Below are 16,206 nucleotides of genomic sequence, written 5' to 3'. Positions count from 1 at the left end.
TTACCACCCTTTGGCTAGCTTTTTCAGTGTTTCCATGTGGTGTGCAAATGCAACCAGATACCCAGTCTTCATTTCCTTTGGAAAGTACCCAGAACATTTAGGTCCAAAAGTACCCAGTGCCTTATTCACAGAGAGTTGCTGAAGAGAGGGTGGTTAAAATACATCAGCTCTTTAAGCTTAGTGTCATTTTCTTGTGGCAACCGTGCTGATTCTCTCAATTTTACAGCATCTGAATAGGAGGGGATATCTAAATATAAGCATATATTGAGTAAAACTAAAAGCAAACATAAAATATTATGAACAACAGTCCTGGAATGTTTGCCTTCTGTGTCTAATAATGTTGTGCCGGGGCATCGAACCCAAGAGAAGATGACAAAACAGCAGTTTGGCTGAAAGTGATACGAGAATACAAAGGTCCAACTCAATCAGACGCTGTGTAAACCTTATTCGGTCAGCTCCCTGATAAAGTCTGCCTAACGCCCGATTTGGCCCATATTTCAACTCAGCAGGTAACTCCACAGAGAAGAGTATCCAAAACAGAAGGAGTACAAACATCCCATAGTGAAGAAGCAACCCAGTCAACGTGTTACATTTCTGTAAACACAATCTCCTCATGCATGGGTGTCGCACCCGTGGGGGATGGGGGTGTTTCGACACCCCCACTTTTACAGCAAGATGATTTCACCCCCCCACATTTTCCATAGGTAAACTCGTTTGCCCCATGGATGTATTATATTAACGGTTTGCCCACCCTCGTAGTGCACCAACATACAATGTGTTTTAAAGACTCTGTACCCTCTTTAGAATAATTCTATCCAGATTAGAGCAGTCTAACCATTGTAGTTTCCATACAGGACCTAGTTTAGGGTGATCAAAATGCAGTGAAATGGCCCTTTATGTCCATCCATTTAATTTGCGAATCGGATGCCAACTTCAGCGTCGTGTCTATGGGCTTGATGTGGCGCTCATGTGCCACCCCTGGAACACCCCCACATTTAAAATAACTGCTCCCCCCCTGTCCTCATGTCTTTGTTCCTCCCTTTTTGGATGAATCTACAAAATACTTTTTATTTCTGTACAACAATCAGTTTTATCCACCAAGGAGCGAGCTATAAAGCTGGAGCTGGCGGATAGCTCCAATATGGCGACTGTTACCTGAGAGCAAACTCTATGGTAAGTCCTGTCTCTGGAGCATCCATCCATCCTCCTTCATTCCTTTTCTTTTATTCTTAACTTTCCTTTGATGACATGCACACAAAAAAGCCACGCGGTAACATTTAGAAAATTAAATACCTGGTTAAGGTAGAGAATAAAGTGCCCGCAAGGTAAAGGAAAACAACTTAGTCTGTTGTTAATTTACCTCTTCTGCACATTCCTCACAAACCATGACTAAGTGTCACATAGCGAAACAAACACCAGGCTTCTTCAGCCGAGGAATGCGCGATACAAAATTTTGGTTTGCAGCCATGTAAAACGATGGCATATTTTCCAGGTAACTGTGCTGCAAGAAGAAGGGGGATCGAGCACAGACACCAACAAATACGTCTGAAGAACTATAAAGGTCTGAGGACTTTAGTTGGCTGACATATGATAAGTGCAAATTACTGTTGTATCATTGTCCAAACTCTACACAGGTTCCATTCCTTAAACCAGACACAAAAACCTGTCTGACACAGACAGTCGCTTGTTGAATGCTCCACCTGTAAAAGTGCAACTCCAGAGACGATGCCCAGAACTGGTTCTCTGGAAATCTACCAGAAATCCTGTGTGAAAACAGATGAAGACATCTGCAGCGGTCACTTTAAACTTCAAGGAAATGCATTCAGGTGTTAGTCGAGTTTATACGTAACAGATTATTCAAAGAATTAAAGGAACAGTTGGGTGCAGGCCCTCTCATTCAGTACATGGAGAGGAAATTAAAACATGATTTTGTCCTAATGATAGCATAATCATTTGTTAATGTCCCATTGACAATCATAACATCATAAGAAAACGTCTCCAATTATGTTGCAGGGATAAAAACATCCGATTTTAATTTGAAACATCGTGAATTCCACCATAAACTGAGCTCAGAGCTGGCTGATGTGCAGAGATTCAGCCTGCTTCACATAAAACCTTGTTTAGATATGAGTTCACTATCTGTCAGATAAAAAAGGAGCTTTGTTGTTAACACTGGCAGAATGTGCCGCTCCTCACCATGAAGCTGAGGACGTCGCCCTGGTGACGAGTTACCAAGAGCTTTGTGTTTATGAACCAAGATCCTGGGCTGCTCAGCTTCAGCATACTGCTCTGCAATTTAAAAAGGTACTTATGCTTTACATGGGCCATTTTTCGAACTTTATGCTTATGCTTTATAATAGTATTGCACTTTTAACTGCACTACCTTTGTTTGACAGCTTTAGTTGCCATTTTCTTTATACGGCAGATTAAAATTTTACTCAAAGACTATGTGATAAACCACAAAAATACACCTTCTTTTCTTTGATTTTATTACACATTATCACATAACTGATGCAATATCCTCCTGTTTTTTTCTGAAATACTCAAATATAACAAGCATTTCGGTGTGACAGTACAATGACAAAGCCAGCTCTCTGTGCTGCTGAAGGGTCGTCAAGGTGACTTAATACCAAGGACATCCTCTCCTCCACCATCCATCAACCAAACACCACCATCCCTCCTCCTTACATCAGCTCAGGCTGAAGCAGCAGAGGATACCCAACAAAATTTCACAAAGAGAGCCATCAGACACACAGCCTTTCAGGTGCAAAGTGTTCTCTATGTCAGATCAACCTGATCCCTTTTTCTTTAGGATTTTAGAAGCTTTTTGGTCACTTTCAATCCCCATTCATTGATATTTTCTTTCATTTAAATTGCTTCTGTTTTTTTTTTTTTTTTTTAATGTACTTTAAGTTAGAAATCTGTTTTATTAAACCTGAGCTTCAATAGTGCTATTGTTTGGCATCCCTCCTCTCTGTGTTGGATAAAAAGAACAACGCTTGGTCGCTGCATCTTGGAGACACCTCAGCTCACTCGCATCAGATTAACTTATCAATAACGTTTCTCCATTAGAAATTAACACAGAAAAGCTTTCGTTTCGTTTTAAAGCCTCGTTTCAGTTTTTCTTGGTGTGTATGAGCTTAATAGCCTTCCAGCAGAACCGCTCAGCGGGCTGACAGGAGCGTGTCATCAGCGGGGGAAATAAAGCACACAAACCGGTCAAATCACAGCAGAGAGCACACCTCTCCTTACCGGGTCACACGGCGAAGGATCCGGCAGAAGCTGTGGAATCGGCGGGCGTCAACACAATAAATCCCGCTGCTGGTGGAACTGGAGGCGAATTGTGCGTGTGTTCCCTCTCAGGCGCACCGATGCATCTCAGCGTGGAGACACCGAGCCGCCGCAGCTGCCGCCGCCGCTGCTGCTGCTGATGCTGCCTCAGTGGACGGAGAACCCAAAGGCGCGTCACCGAGACACGTGCACGGTGGCCTGGTCCGGTATCCAGCGGAGACCGACCGGTGGAGCCTGGGAAAACACAGGGGGAGGATATAACCTCACCAATATCATGAAAACAATGCAACAATTGATTGATTAATGAATAATTTTATTATTATTCATTATTAAGTCTTTATCAGTCAACAAGTCAGGCAGGAAATTGGTTGCAAATACAGCAACTCTGCTGTCATCTTAAATTGAAAACAATTGACTGGAACAGTTTTCTCTCCAGGGCAGACGTTTTGGAGCCTCTTTGACTATGAATTTTCTTATTTCATCAAGCCTAGAAATGGATAAAAATGATTGTTAATAAGGAAAAGCAGGCTCGCGTTTTAGGGATTAATCAAAACTAACCTTACCAGATCTTAAAAGCAGATTTAATACAACCTCTGATGAAAATTTATTAACATTCATTTAACAAAAGAATAAGTCAAAACGCAGAAGCAGCGTTTTGCAGTCCATTCATTAAACTCATTGAAGTAGTCCTAATGGTTTTCTGTATGATATCCATTAGGACATCTCCATCTCGTGTTCTCTCACACGGTGGTGGAGGAATCTTGGCCCACTCTTCTTTCCAACGCTGCTTCAGTTCACTGAGGTTTGCAGCACTGGTTTCTGCACAGCTCTCTGAAGGTCCCACCACAGCATCTCAGTCAGGCTGAGGTCTGGACTCTGACTGGACCATCAGAACACCTTGATTCTTCTCTTTTTCACACATTCTGCTGTAGATCTGCTGCTGTGTTTGGGATCTTTGTCCTGTTGATGAGCCAGTTTCAGCCCAGCTTCAGCTGTCGGATAGACGGCCTCACATCTGACTGTAGAACACTTTGGTATCCAGAGGAGTTCATGGTGGACTCAGTGGCTGCAAGGTGCCCAGGTCCTGTGGCTGCAGAACCAGCCCAGATCATCAGCCCTCCGTGCTGGGCAGCTGGTATGAGGTGTTTGTGCTGATATGCTGTGTTTGGTTTTCTCCAAACGTGCTGCTGTCAATCTGTCATGGTTCCAGAAGTCTTGTGGTTTGTTCACATGTAGCTTTGCAAACCTTAGCTGTGCTGCCATGTTGTTTTTTAGAGAGAAGAGGCTTTCTCCTGCAACCCTTCCAAACAAGCCATACTTGTTCAGTCTTTTTCTAATTGTGCTGTCATGAACTTTAACATTTAACATGCTAACTGAGGCCTGTAGAGTCTGAGATGTAGCTCTTTTCTTTTCATTTTGTAGTTTGAGCATCTCATGATCTGAACTTGAGGTAAACTCCATTTTTTTTGTCTATTCTTGATGAAATTGGCACCCATTTTGAATGTTTTCTTCACTGTAGAACGATGGAACACTTCCCAGATGGATGGGCAGCAACATTTGCGTCTCTAAGATCATGGCTGATGTCTTTCCTCCTTGGCATTGTGTTAACACACACCTGAATGTTCCAGACCAGCGAAACTGACAAAATATCTGCTTTTATGGAGGTGCTCACACTTACTGATGATCAATTAATAAAGTGCATTAGATTAGCAGCACCTGGATGCTACTTACCCCCTTAATTCCCATGGAAACAGTACTTTGTTTTTCCACACACTGCTTCTGAATTTTGGCTTTGTTTTAAGTAAATGACATACATATCATGTGTTCATATTTGGTTGTTTTTTAAAGGCACCTATAAATAAGATGTGTTATTATAATTATAATTATTAATGTTGGTGTTTTTAAAAGAATAAGAAAGTTTTTTGTTTGTTGTCCTTGAGCATCAAATACATGAAAGAGACTTTAGGTGTCCTCATAGTTTAATTTACTGTATGTTATATACTGACCACGTAGTTTTCTAACCAACTCCTTTTATAATTCCCCTCTGTGATGTTAAAAAGTACTGATCTAGATGGAGCCAAACAACAATCCTGTTGGAGAATAATAAATATGGGTTGATAATAAATCCCTATGCAGCAGAACACTGTAACCTTGGCAGGACAGATGACAGGGAGCTTCTGTCCCAGAGGGCTGCCATGCAGGGCAGCAAACTAGAAAAAGCTTCTTCTGCAGCAGCAGAGGCGTCCACGGGGAGCGAGGCCGCAGCATGGCATGTCATACATAAAATATGTCACACAAGTGCTTTTGGATGGGACCCAAATCATGCAGCATGAAAACACTCAAAGTGTGAGAACGGAGAGCTGCGTCTTCAAGGATTTCTTTTCTTTACATATTTCTTGGATGTTTCAATGTAAAGTTTCAGATCTGCTTTTTCAGATTAATGAACTCGTGTTATTGAAATCTGAATTGGATATTTGGCTCACTCTGCTGGTTATACCGAGCGAATACAGCAAGATTTTGCTTTCTGCACGATGTTTATTTATTTAACACAAAGTTGAATTATCAGCAGAAGAATTACGCAACTATTATGAGCCTTATCTATAAATATCAGCAGTTAAAGTAAATATATCTGTGATATATATGTGAAATATTGTAAATGCAGTGCAGTAAAAACTACTGAAACATGTATGCCTACCAACAGCTTTCACTCCCTGATGGTTTCCCTGTTTTGCTACATTACAACCTAATTGATGTTTTTGAATATTAAGTGAAATTAAAAGGAAATAGTCAAATAAACAACTAAAATCTAGTGAGTACATATGACACATAGGTTTCAATTTTCCCTCAGAAGTCAATATAAATCCAGTTAAATCTTAAATTCTCAGTGTCACATGATCTCACTGTTTATGAAAATCTGTCAGCCACCAGGAAAGCAGCCAAATGGAGACAAATGAGGTCTCCAAACAGGTCGGGACAAAGTTCTGGAGAAGTAAGGATTAGGGTTGAGCTATAAAAAAAAAGCTTTCATAAAAAAAAAACTCAAAATATCCCATGAAACATGATCAAACACATCATTTAAGAAATAGAGAATATGACACCCAACAAATTTGACACGAGAGAGAAGACCACCACAGTTCACAGACGAGTAAAGAAGGACATTAATCAGAAAGGTATTAAAGAAGCCAAACTGAACCCTGTTTGGGCAGCAAAGCTCCACATCAGAAACTGGACTGGAGTAGCAAAAAGATTCAGAAATGAATTGATAATAGTAATTTTAGGAAAAACTAAAGTTTGCCCAAATGCATCTGGAAGAATCTCTAGACATCTGGAACAAGACTAACTGATCAGATTAGACTAACACTGAAGTTTTTGTCCATCAAGTCCCATAACCTCCAGAACACCATCCTAACAGTGAATTGTGGTGGTGGCTGCATCATGCTGTGGGGATCTTTGTCATCAGCAGGTCGTCAGTGAAAATGGACAAAACTGAATGAATGCTGCATACTGAGACTGGGACAGAGGTTCGGCTTTCAGCATGACACCCACTCAAAGCATATTACTAAAGAAATGCTCAAGTGGGAACATTTAGATGTGTTTGGACTGGCCTTGTCAAAGCCCAGACCTCCAATCTTTAAGTACATTCAGAGAATCTGAAGTTGCAAGCTCCACACTGTGTGTACAACAATGTTTCTACTACTTTAAGCTGACAAAACTGACAAAAAACACATGACTGTGCTCTCACGTGGAGGACACGTCATACTATATTCTGCATTGGTCTTTCCAGTATGCATCATAAAAACACCATAAACCACCTTTGTTGTCTGCAGCTACGCACGGCTTTAATTGCACTGCTGACACTGTGGCTAATAAACGTCCCTGGGAAGTTCCCACATCCTCCTGCTGAGCAGGTAAGTCAGTCAGGTTCTCACATGCAGGAGGAATTAGATTTCCTCATTCCTCATGACTCACTCCAGACCGGTCAGCAGAAGAAAACATGAATTAAGCTGTCATGTGAACCACAAATCCACTGCACGTAAACGGGAGGACTGCATGCACAGAAAAGTCAAAGAAAACTATCATTTTTCCTCAGTTCAGCATTTGTTACAAATGCATTCATCAATATGGGAAGTTGCCATTCTGTTCTTCCCCAAGCAGCCCACAAACTACTTTGCTTTGTGCTTTACCTTCTGGATCGTTACAAAGAAAAAGAGGTATAATTAGGCCTTGAAATATTAAGACAGTGACACTGTTTACTAAAACTCATTCAAATCACAGTTATATAATGAATGTGTGCAAGAGTCTGGAGCCTATGACAGCCGTCACTGAGTAAGACCACCACCTGGAGACAAATGAGACAGCCATGCACATTAATTCCTAGGATCAAATTAGAATTGACCTTACATGCATGTTATTGCTTCCAAGCAGCCAGACTTTCGTATCGTTTAAAGATGTCTTGATCAATAGTTCTCCGGGCTTTCTGATGGTCTTTCAATGTTTTTCTTTGGACATGGGCTGCTTTTTCACTCATTTTCAGTCCTTGTATCTGAGCATTTTCATAGGGATATGTTTTTTTTGTTTGCTAAGCCACTAAACACTGACCTATGAATCATTCAAGCATAAGAAACACACTTAACTCAAGGGATGAACCAGTGTTGTGTCTACACAAAAGAGGTAACTTAGCAATGAACCAGTTTTAAATTGCATCTGTAGGCCCTTTGTTACCGGCAGCCTGTCACAAAGACCATTTATTTCAATTTCTTTAGTTCCATCTATGAAAATTACTAAAGATAACACAGTTTGCAAGACAGAAAATAGCTCCAATGAGGTGATTCCCAAAGAGCTAGGGGCTGAAAACTTGGCATATCTCAGCATGGTGTGCAGTGTGTCCTTAAGAAAAAAAAATTAGGAAACTGATCAGTATGAACTGAAAGTGATGTCTTTAAAGAAAGAGGAAAATATCGTGCAAAGACCTGACACAGGACCTGAGAGATCTGGACCTTCAGTTGATCCATCTACTGTTGGCCCAGATTATTTTGACAGAGAACGGAGCAAAAGGCAGCCAACATCCAAAGAAGAGTTTTTAAATGTCCTTCAAGGAGCCTGTTGGAATTGAACATTTTATTTGTTCAACTACAGAAGAAAGAAGTCACCAAATAATTATGCATACCATGTAGAAGTTTTACAGCCTTGTTCTAGAGTCATGACTCATTCTTACTAACCTTTTAGGACAGTTTTAGACGTTATATTTACATTGCATTGATTGTACGTTTCTTATTCTGCAGATGTTTCCAAAATGTGTCGACATTCTTTAATTGGAATGCATAGTGACGATTAAAAAAGTATTGGAGATTAATTTAAGTTTAAATGAAACCTTTAAAGGAAAACCCAACACCATGCCCTGTTTTAAGAACACTTTGGCTGATAAAAGGTTGCGTAACTTCGGCCCGCTCTTTCGGAAGGCTCATGTTGCCGCAGTGTTTGCGTCGTGTTGTTGCAACATGCTTTTTTTTTTCTTTTTCTCATATGGTTAAAGCATATGCATCGCACACTTTGGAACCTCTCAATGCAACAGTCAGCAGAAGAGGAGGAAGAGGAGAATTTCCACCAACAGCGTGGGCTTTCCAGTGTGGGCGGAGCGCCGCGGTGCAGGAAGTGCACAGCGGGCTGCAGAGTCTCGGATCTGTTGTGACCGTCAAACTCGTTCCTGCCGCTGTGCTTAAAGCAGAAGAGGGAAAGCAGCTCTGCTTAGTGCATGCCTGAGCGATGGCCGTGCTGGTGGATCTGATTCACGGCTGCTGCCCGGCGCGCACCGGCGCGTCTCCGCTGGAGGAGTCAGACTCGCGTGTCTTCATGCTCTGCGGGGAAAGTTCCCGGGAGAAAAGCGGCTTTTCGGACTCCTTTCTGACACCGCGCAAGAGCGCGCAGGTGCTGGACTCCAGCTCCATCGCGGAGTGTTTGTACCGACTCAAGCAGACTGTGGACCAGCTGGAGCTGAGCAGCATCAGGGTGCTCACCAGCCCGCGGGGGCAACAGGTGCTGCTTCAGTATCAGGAGCTGCTCTTCACGGACGTTTATACCTTCCATTATGAAGTGACACTGGTGGACAGTCTCACCTGTATGGGCTGCAGAAGCTCCGCCTCCACCGACTCACCAGGCCGAAGAGTCTCCGAGGATGTGTCCGCGTTTGTGCAGCAGCTGCCCGCCCTGAGGGGAGATCTCAGAGTTCTGAAGTCCACGCTGGTTCCAGGTCGGTTTGATGAGGAAGACATCCTCATTCCTGCGTCCAGCGAGTGTGCAGACTCACTGTGGACCAGATAAACGTTGTGTGGATCAGTGTTTCCCAACCCTGCTCCTGCACACCCGATTCAAATGAATGGGTCTTCATCATACATGTATAAAGTACTAGCGATTCAGACTTGAGTAGAAGTAGAAGTGCTCTTTAAGCACCGTACTTAAGTGGAAGTACTAAAGTATTGAACATGTTTTGTACTTAAGTATTGCAAGTAGTTTATTTTTAAAATTACTACTCAAGTACTGAAAGTAAAAGTAAAAGTATTGTGTAATGTAGTTATTAAAGAAATCAGTCGAAAGTTGGAAAATCAAATTGTTTATATTATTCGAAATGTTTGGCTGTTACAGCAGTAGCGGGATGCACAAGAGCACCTTAAAACATTGAGCTTAACTGTTTTGAACAAAATAATATGTGTTGGCAAGTATGTCCCTTCCCCCTTTAAAGCATCTCCCATCACTTCACACATTACACATTTTCTTTTCATCCATGTCATTTTCTTTCAAATTGTTAAAAAAATACAAATGTCATGTAAAAACAAAAAGCAATTAGAACACCTGAAAACACTGGGCTTAACTCTCTGTGAACAAACAGATCAAGCATGCCCCCTCTCCATTTAAAGCATCCCTCCCCTCTCTTCCCTGCTTGTGCTTTTTTTTCTCTACAACTTTTCCCCTTCTTAAACTGTGTGCATGCTTGTGTGTCTCTCTGTGTGTGTTTTTATATGTATGTTTGTATGCGTGTGGGTGTGTTTGTGCATGAATGAGTGTACGTTTTTATGTGTGTGTGTGCGTTTATAATAACAAGTAACGATGCAGCACATAAAAAATGTATCGGAGTAAAAGTACTAAACTCATTGAAAATATGTACTGAAGTAGGAGAAAAAAATAATACTCCAGTAGAGTACAGATACAGCATTTTAGTACTTAAGTAGAGTAGTGAAGTAGTTCTACTTCGTTACTATACATCTCTGGTCTTCATGCAGAAGAACGATGAAGACCCATTGATTTGAATCGGTGTGCTGGAGCGAGGACACGTGGAAAACGTGTAGGGCATCAGCATAAAACACCACAAACATATCAGGTTTCTGGGCAGAGGTCAGTGTGTCAGTGTTAAACTTTATATTTCTTTTGTGTCTCAGACTGTTTCGGTCATGGCTTCAGCACGCGTGCAGGGGGCGTCTCCTGCATCCCAACTCTGTCCTCCTTGAATCTGTTCAAAAGCAGCAAGAGGAGGGACCCAGAGGCGCTGGTGATGGAGAACAGACGTCGACTGGCTCTCCATGCCGGTTTCCACCCTCTTCCTCTACATACGCTCAAGGTATTTATTTGAATAATCCTGTACAAAAAAAAAATGACCAACCTGTTAAATAGAATCAAACAAAGTAAAAATGGTAAATAGCCCGATATGCAGCGCTGTGCTAAAGTCTTGACCCACCTCTTATTTCTTTATATTTTGTTTCAAAGCTGCCAGACCTTCTTGTAAGTGGTCTTGAGCAATAGTTCTTCAGGCTTTCTGAAGGTCTTTCCAAGTTTTTATTTGGACATTTGGTGCTTTTTCACTCATTTTCAGTCCAGAGCTTATACATGACCATTTTCAGAGGGTGTCATTTTTGTTTGTGAAGCCACGTAACGCTGACCTATGAATTATTCAAGCGGGTAAAAGGCCCCTAATTCATGTGGAGGACAGAAGAAGAAGTGTCAGGCCTAAAGAACTATCTACAGCAGATGAACAGGATCTGAAAGTGATGCCCTTAAAAAAGAGGAAAAAATCCAGCAAAGACCTGACACAGGAGCTGAGAGATGCATCTGGACCTTCAGCTGATCCATCTGCTGTTGGCCCAAGCCTCATCAGAAATGGGCTCCATGGAAGGGTGGCTGTCAGGAAGCCGTTCTTAAGGAAGGGAAACAGGGAGAAAAGGCTGAGCTGTGCCAAAGGACACAAGAAGTGGGCTGAAAATCAGTGGCAGCAGGTCTGATGGAGGGATGAATCCTCCCCAGAGCCCGGAGCTCAACATTACTGAAGCAGTGTGGGATCATGTTGGCAGAGAACGGAACAAAAGGCAGCCCACATCCAAAGAAGAGCTTTGGGATGTCCTTCAAGAAGCCTGGAGAACTATTCCTGAAGACTCCTTCAACAACTCGACTTTAAAGCTAGCTATAATTGTGCAATCTTTCTTTTTATGCTGTATTTTTATATATTTCCATTTGCACATGATTCAGTAAATTGCTGCAACTATTTCCTGTTTTTTTGGTAATATATATATATTAATAAATTAGGGTTAGCTCAAGACTTTATTATACGTTATAAAAAGGATTTGCTGCAGTTTTTGGACCTCTTTCTTTCAGGTGAACCACGCCAGCGATGTCTGGGTTTTGGGGAAAGCTGAACCGGAAAGCTACGACGCGATGGTGACCAATCGGAGCGGGCTGGTGTTGACCGCTCCAGGTGCCGACTGCATGCCAATCCTGTTTGCTGATCCAGTAAAGAAGGTCATCGGAGCCGCTCATGCAGGTTGGTGGATGTCCGCTGAAAAAAAATGAACAGTTAGTAACAGTCTGCACACTTATCTCTTCACATAGAAACCTTTTTAAGAAATGATTCTTCTGTGTGAGAATCTGGTGACCAGCGAACTCCAGGAGTAGTCGTAGGTGGGCTATCTAGACATAAAGTGTTAATCTGAAGCCAGTAGTGTAATGGTGGAATTCCTGGACACATGCACGCCTTTTATTTTGTAAAACCAGGTCATTAGGATGCATTCGTACCTTTATTGAATACTGTTTTTGGTTTATGTCACCCCCTTGAGGAAATGGTTGTGACGGCTAAAAGCAAGCTTGATTTTGATATGACATATTAGAGCTGTGTATTCTAACCTAAAAGGATTACTCACAGGTTGGAAAGGGACCCTGATGGGGGTTGCCGTGGCGACCGTTGATGCCATGGTGGCAGATTTTGGCTGTCGGGCATGCGACATCGTGGTGGCGGTGGGACCCACTGTGGGGGTGTGCTGCTTCACGCTGGACAGAGAGCAGGCGCTGAACTTCGCCTCCATCCATCCGGACTGTGTTCCTGACCCAGAGCCGGCCAGACCACACGTCGACATCCGCCTCGCCAACAGGTACGGCTCGGGGCAAAAGAACACCGTGGAACACAACACGGTCCCGTGAAAAAGAAAGTGAACCCTCTTACAGTTTTCAAATCATTTAATCCTTTTAGTCCAAATATCAGTTGGATTCAAGCTCGGGTGAACAGTAACACCAGATTTATTAAACAGTGTCAGTATTTATTTAACAAAAACATTTTTCATGTAGTCATCACTACTCTTTATTCATTTTTAAGATCTTTTTACTGACTGAGTTTAATGCATAATCTCAGAGTCCTTCTCCAGAGAGCTGGCGTCCTGCCGGAGCACATCCATGACAACGCAGTGAGCGACCGGCCCCGCGTCACGCCCTGCACCTCCTGTCCCCCCGAGGATTTCTTCTCCCACGTCAGAGACGGGCTCAACTTCGGCACCCAGTGGGGCTTCCTGTGGATCAAAGACACGGAAGAGTGCGCTGGTCCTGCAGCGAGCCAGTCGGGCCGACATGAGGGATGTTAGTTTAACTTTTTTAGTTTTGGAGATTTTTTCCGGCATTGCCGGAAACGGTTCCTTCTTTCTCCGGTCTGAAGCAGAGAGGTTATACTTGCATACTGCTTTGTTAGCCAACAAGTAGCAACTGACTTCAGGTGTAATACAACTGGAGGAATGGGCAGCAGAGATGGGAAAGATAACGACTGCCAGCCGGGATACAGGACTCACAAATAATCAAACAGCTGAGCCACCTTCTTAAAATCGAGTGTCCAGCACACTGGGCTCACAATTTAAGTTGCATAAACCTGTGTGAATCAGTTTACCTGAGCTGGATGCATTAAATTACACAGCTTCTCCAAAGATTATGTAGCAGAAAAAGTGTGAATATGTAAGCAGTAGAGGAGAAGCTAAATAAGCATTTAAAAACCCTCTTCAAGAAAAAGAAACCATTCCATCCTTGTTAACCCGTCCATATGTCTTTGTGTCAAAGGGCATGCAATGAACAAAGGAATAACTTTGTCGGCTCACGGCCAAGTGAGAGGTAAGAAAGGAGACGAATTTCCATGTTTACAGATCCCTGCCTATTAAATGAAGCCATTTGAGCATGTGTAATACCTCACACATCCATTGCTGGCACTCAAAGTAAAATTATTTTTAAGATGACTTTTATTGTCATGTAGTCATTTTCACATTAAATAAACAAAATGACTCCTCCGCATTTGACCCATCCAGGTTGGCATCTGTTGAACACACACATGCTCAGGGTCACACTCGTGGAGACAGATGCCACACACTGGAGCAGTGGGCAGCCATTCACAGCACGGGGGTAAAAAGCATGCCATGAGATTAACCAAAAGCTTTCTTCTTTACTGTGAAAACCCTTTTCTGGTGCTTCTTTTTAGTTTTCTAGTTGGAAATCTAATACATAAACTCAGTTTCCAATTGCCGCTGGATGCATCTGTTGTGCTGCCACTGAGCAATTTGCTGATTGTTTCACAGTTACGATCTAAAACCCAAATAAACGCCTCCTCACCTCCAACCAACCCAATAAAGCAGCTTTTGAGGGATTCTTCCCATGACTTTTCCTTTTAATGTGTCCAACCAAACTTTTGTGAACGTTTAAGCTTTTTGTTGTTGAAAAGAAATAAAATGTATTTATTACAACAGGTTGGAAGCTATTCAAATCACGATTAAATGTCTTAACATTCACCTGTGTTTCTTCTGTATTTGGACATATCCTTTTTGTGCTGTGCCAAGCAAACCTGCCACTCAGCAGTAGTCCTCATTGAGCAGCTCAGCGCTTCCTCTAGTTTAATTTTAAATCAAGAAAAAAAAAAAAAAAAAAAAGAGGCAGAAATTGGGTTTGTTGACGTTCTGATTTCGGTACAAGAAATTAGATTTATTTCAACACTTTCCCATTTTCAACTGTATAAGGCTTGGTTAAAAGCTCTCCGACTCTTTGCAGTTTGTTTTTAAATGACATCAGGTTTTGGAAAATTAAAGCTGAGTGGACTCAGGAGCTGCAGGGTTTGTAAATGTGGAGTCAGGACGGAAAGAAAGTGGCTGCCGTAGCTATTTAGCAACAAATTCAGAGTTAAAATTATATGTTTTACAGCAGAATTTAGATCCTGTTAATATCTTAAACAATAAAATCAATAGCGTATATTTTACATGATTGAATAAGACAAAACAAAAGGATGTTTCAGGGTTATAGACAGCATTTATTTCAAGACAAGTCTTAGTTTGTCTTAAAAGCAGCCCTTTTTCAATCAAATAAAACAGAAAGATGAGCCGAGTGTCTCTCTGATAGGATCGGCTGTCACAGCATTAAATAGAAAGGAGACGCAAAGAAACATCCCTCCATGAACAGAATTTCACCAATAAAGACTTTCAATCATTTATTTCAAACTAATACGGAGCCCGGGAGAGATCAAACAATATCTTTTTCAGGGGGGTTCAAGAAAGCGTTCTCTCACTTTTCAAAGTGTGCCCTCGCTTTATTAAATCGTGCGCTCGTCTAAATAAAGCGTGCGCGCGTATACATAAACCGTGCGCTCGTCTTACTAAAACCGTGCGCTCACTGCCCCTCAGTCGTGCCCACATTATATACCTTGTGAGCACAATAAACAAAAGTGTGCCCACGATCTGTAAGACGTGCCCACGACATTCTGTATGGCAACAATAAATCCAAATTGCTTTAAACGTTCGCACGTTCTATTAATTGTGGCCACGAAATCTGTTACCATTACAGTGTGAGCATCTCACCTTTTTAATCTATTTGGAAGTTGCTTGGAATGGAACAGTAAGTGCATTGTGCTATGGCGAATGTATGCCTAAGCAAGTATTATGGGACGAACAGTGTCCCTTAATGTAATGTATAATTCAAGTGCTTGGTCTGGACTGTTTGTCAACTGTAACCCTCGTTCTTGCATTATGCCTTGTGCAAAAATCAAATACATCGATGTCGCATGGTATGGAGTCGAGGAAGGTGCATTTCCTCTTGCAGACGGTCAGATTGGCTTCATCGAGAGGAAAGAGATGATCTTCAGCCCCCCACAGAAGCGGAGCCAGGTGCATTATAGCCGGTATTCCAGCCGGAACACCTGGGTTTCTGGACGGACGGATGCGATGTGCATTCCATGTGTCTTGGATGCTGTTCAATTCATCCTGGGAAAAAAATTAACGAATGCAAATAAATATTTAAGGATTTTCATTTGGCTACAGTCCTGACTTGGGCGCCTTACAAGGCAGCCTTGAGAACAGGTGAGGGTGTGTGAAGTACTTTGAGTCAACTAGGCTCATGATGATGCCATGACTGGACGCCAAGGTTGAAAGAATATTCTTGTATTCCATACCTAGCCCATGGTAAACCCTGATTAAGTCCATTTCAAAATGGTGAAGAATCATATCCTGCTGGTAAATTTGGCTCATGATGTTATGAGAGTGTGGAATCATGGCCACGCTTTGCTTACTTGTGCCAATTTTAATTAGGCTATACATTTCTTAAATAACGTTAACACGTTTTGTGAATCATGACCACGCTTTAGTAAAT

At 42.1% G+C, this 16,206-nt stretch overlaps 2 protein-coding genes across 3 annotated transcripts in view; one reads left to right on the top strand and one right to left on the bottom strand.

Annotated features, from left to right (window-relative positions):
• Nucleotides 1–3,441, bottom strand: part of enox1 (ecto-NOX disulfide-thiol exchanger 1) — a 111,548-nt gene extending 108,107 nt beyond the window's left edge. For both annotated transcript variants that reach the window (XM_075480093.1, XM_075480094.1), the window contains exon 1: nucleotides 3,253–3,441. The gene's annotated coding sequence lies outside the window, so the exon portion shown is untranslated. The remainder of the gene's footprint in view (nucleotides 1–3,252) is intronic.
• A 5,508-nt stretch (nucleotides 3,442–8,949) lies between these two features.
• Nucleotides 8,950–14,322, top strand: lacc1 (laccase (multicopper oxidoreductase) domain containing 1). The gene is made up of 5 exons (XM_075478781.1): nucleotides 8,950–9,538; nucleotides 10,722–10,900; nucleotides 11,929–12,094; nucleotides 12,473–12,698; nucleotides 12,956–14,322. Exons 1-5 carry the CDS (start codon nucleotides 9,055–9,057, stop codon nucleotides 13,179–13,181), a joined length of 1,281 nt encoding a protein of 426 aa, XP_075334896.1. The 5' UTR covers nucleotides 8,950–9,054; the 3' UTR covers nucleotides 13,182–14,322.
• Nucleotides 14,323–16,206: the final 1,884 nt, after the last annotated feature.

Source organism: Odontesthes bonariensis, chromosome 12 (assembly GCF_027942865.1).
Source record: "Odontesthes bonariensis isolate fOdoBon6 chromosome 12, fOdoBon6.hap1, whole genome shotgun sequence".
In the NCBI taxonomy this organism is placed as follows: Eukaryota; Metazoa; Chordata; class Actinopteri; order Atheriniformes; family Atherinopsidae; genus Odontesthes; species Odontesthes bonariensis.
Note: the sequence above shows the minus strand (reverse complement) of the source record. Positions and strands in the feature narration are given on the sequence as shown.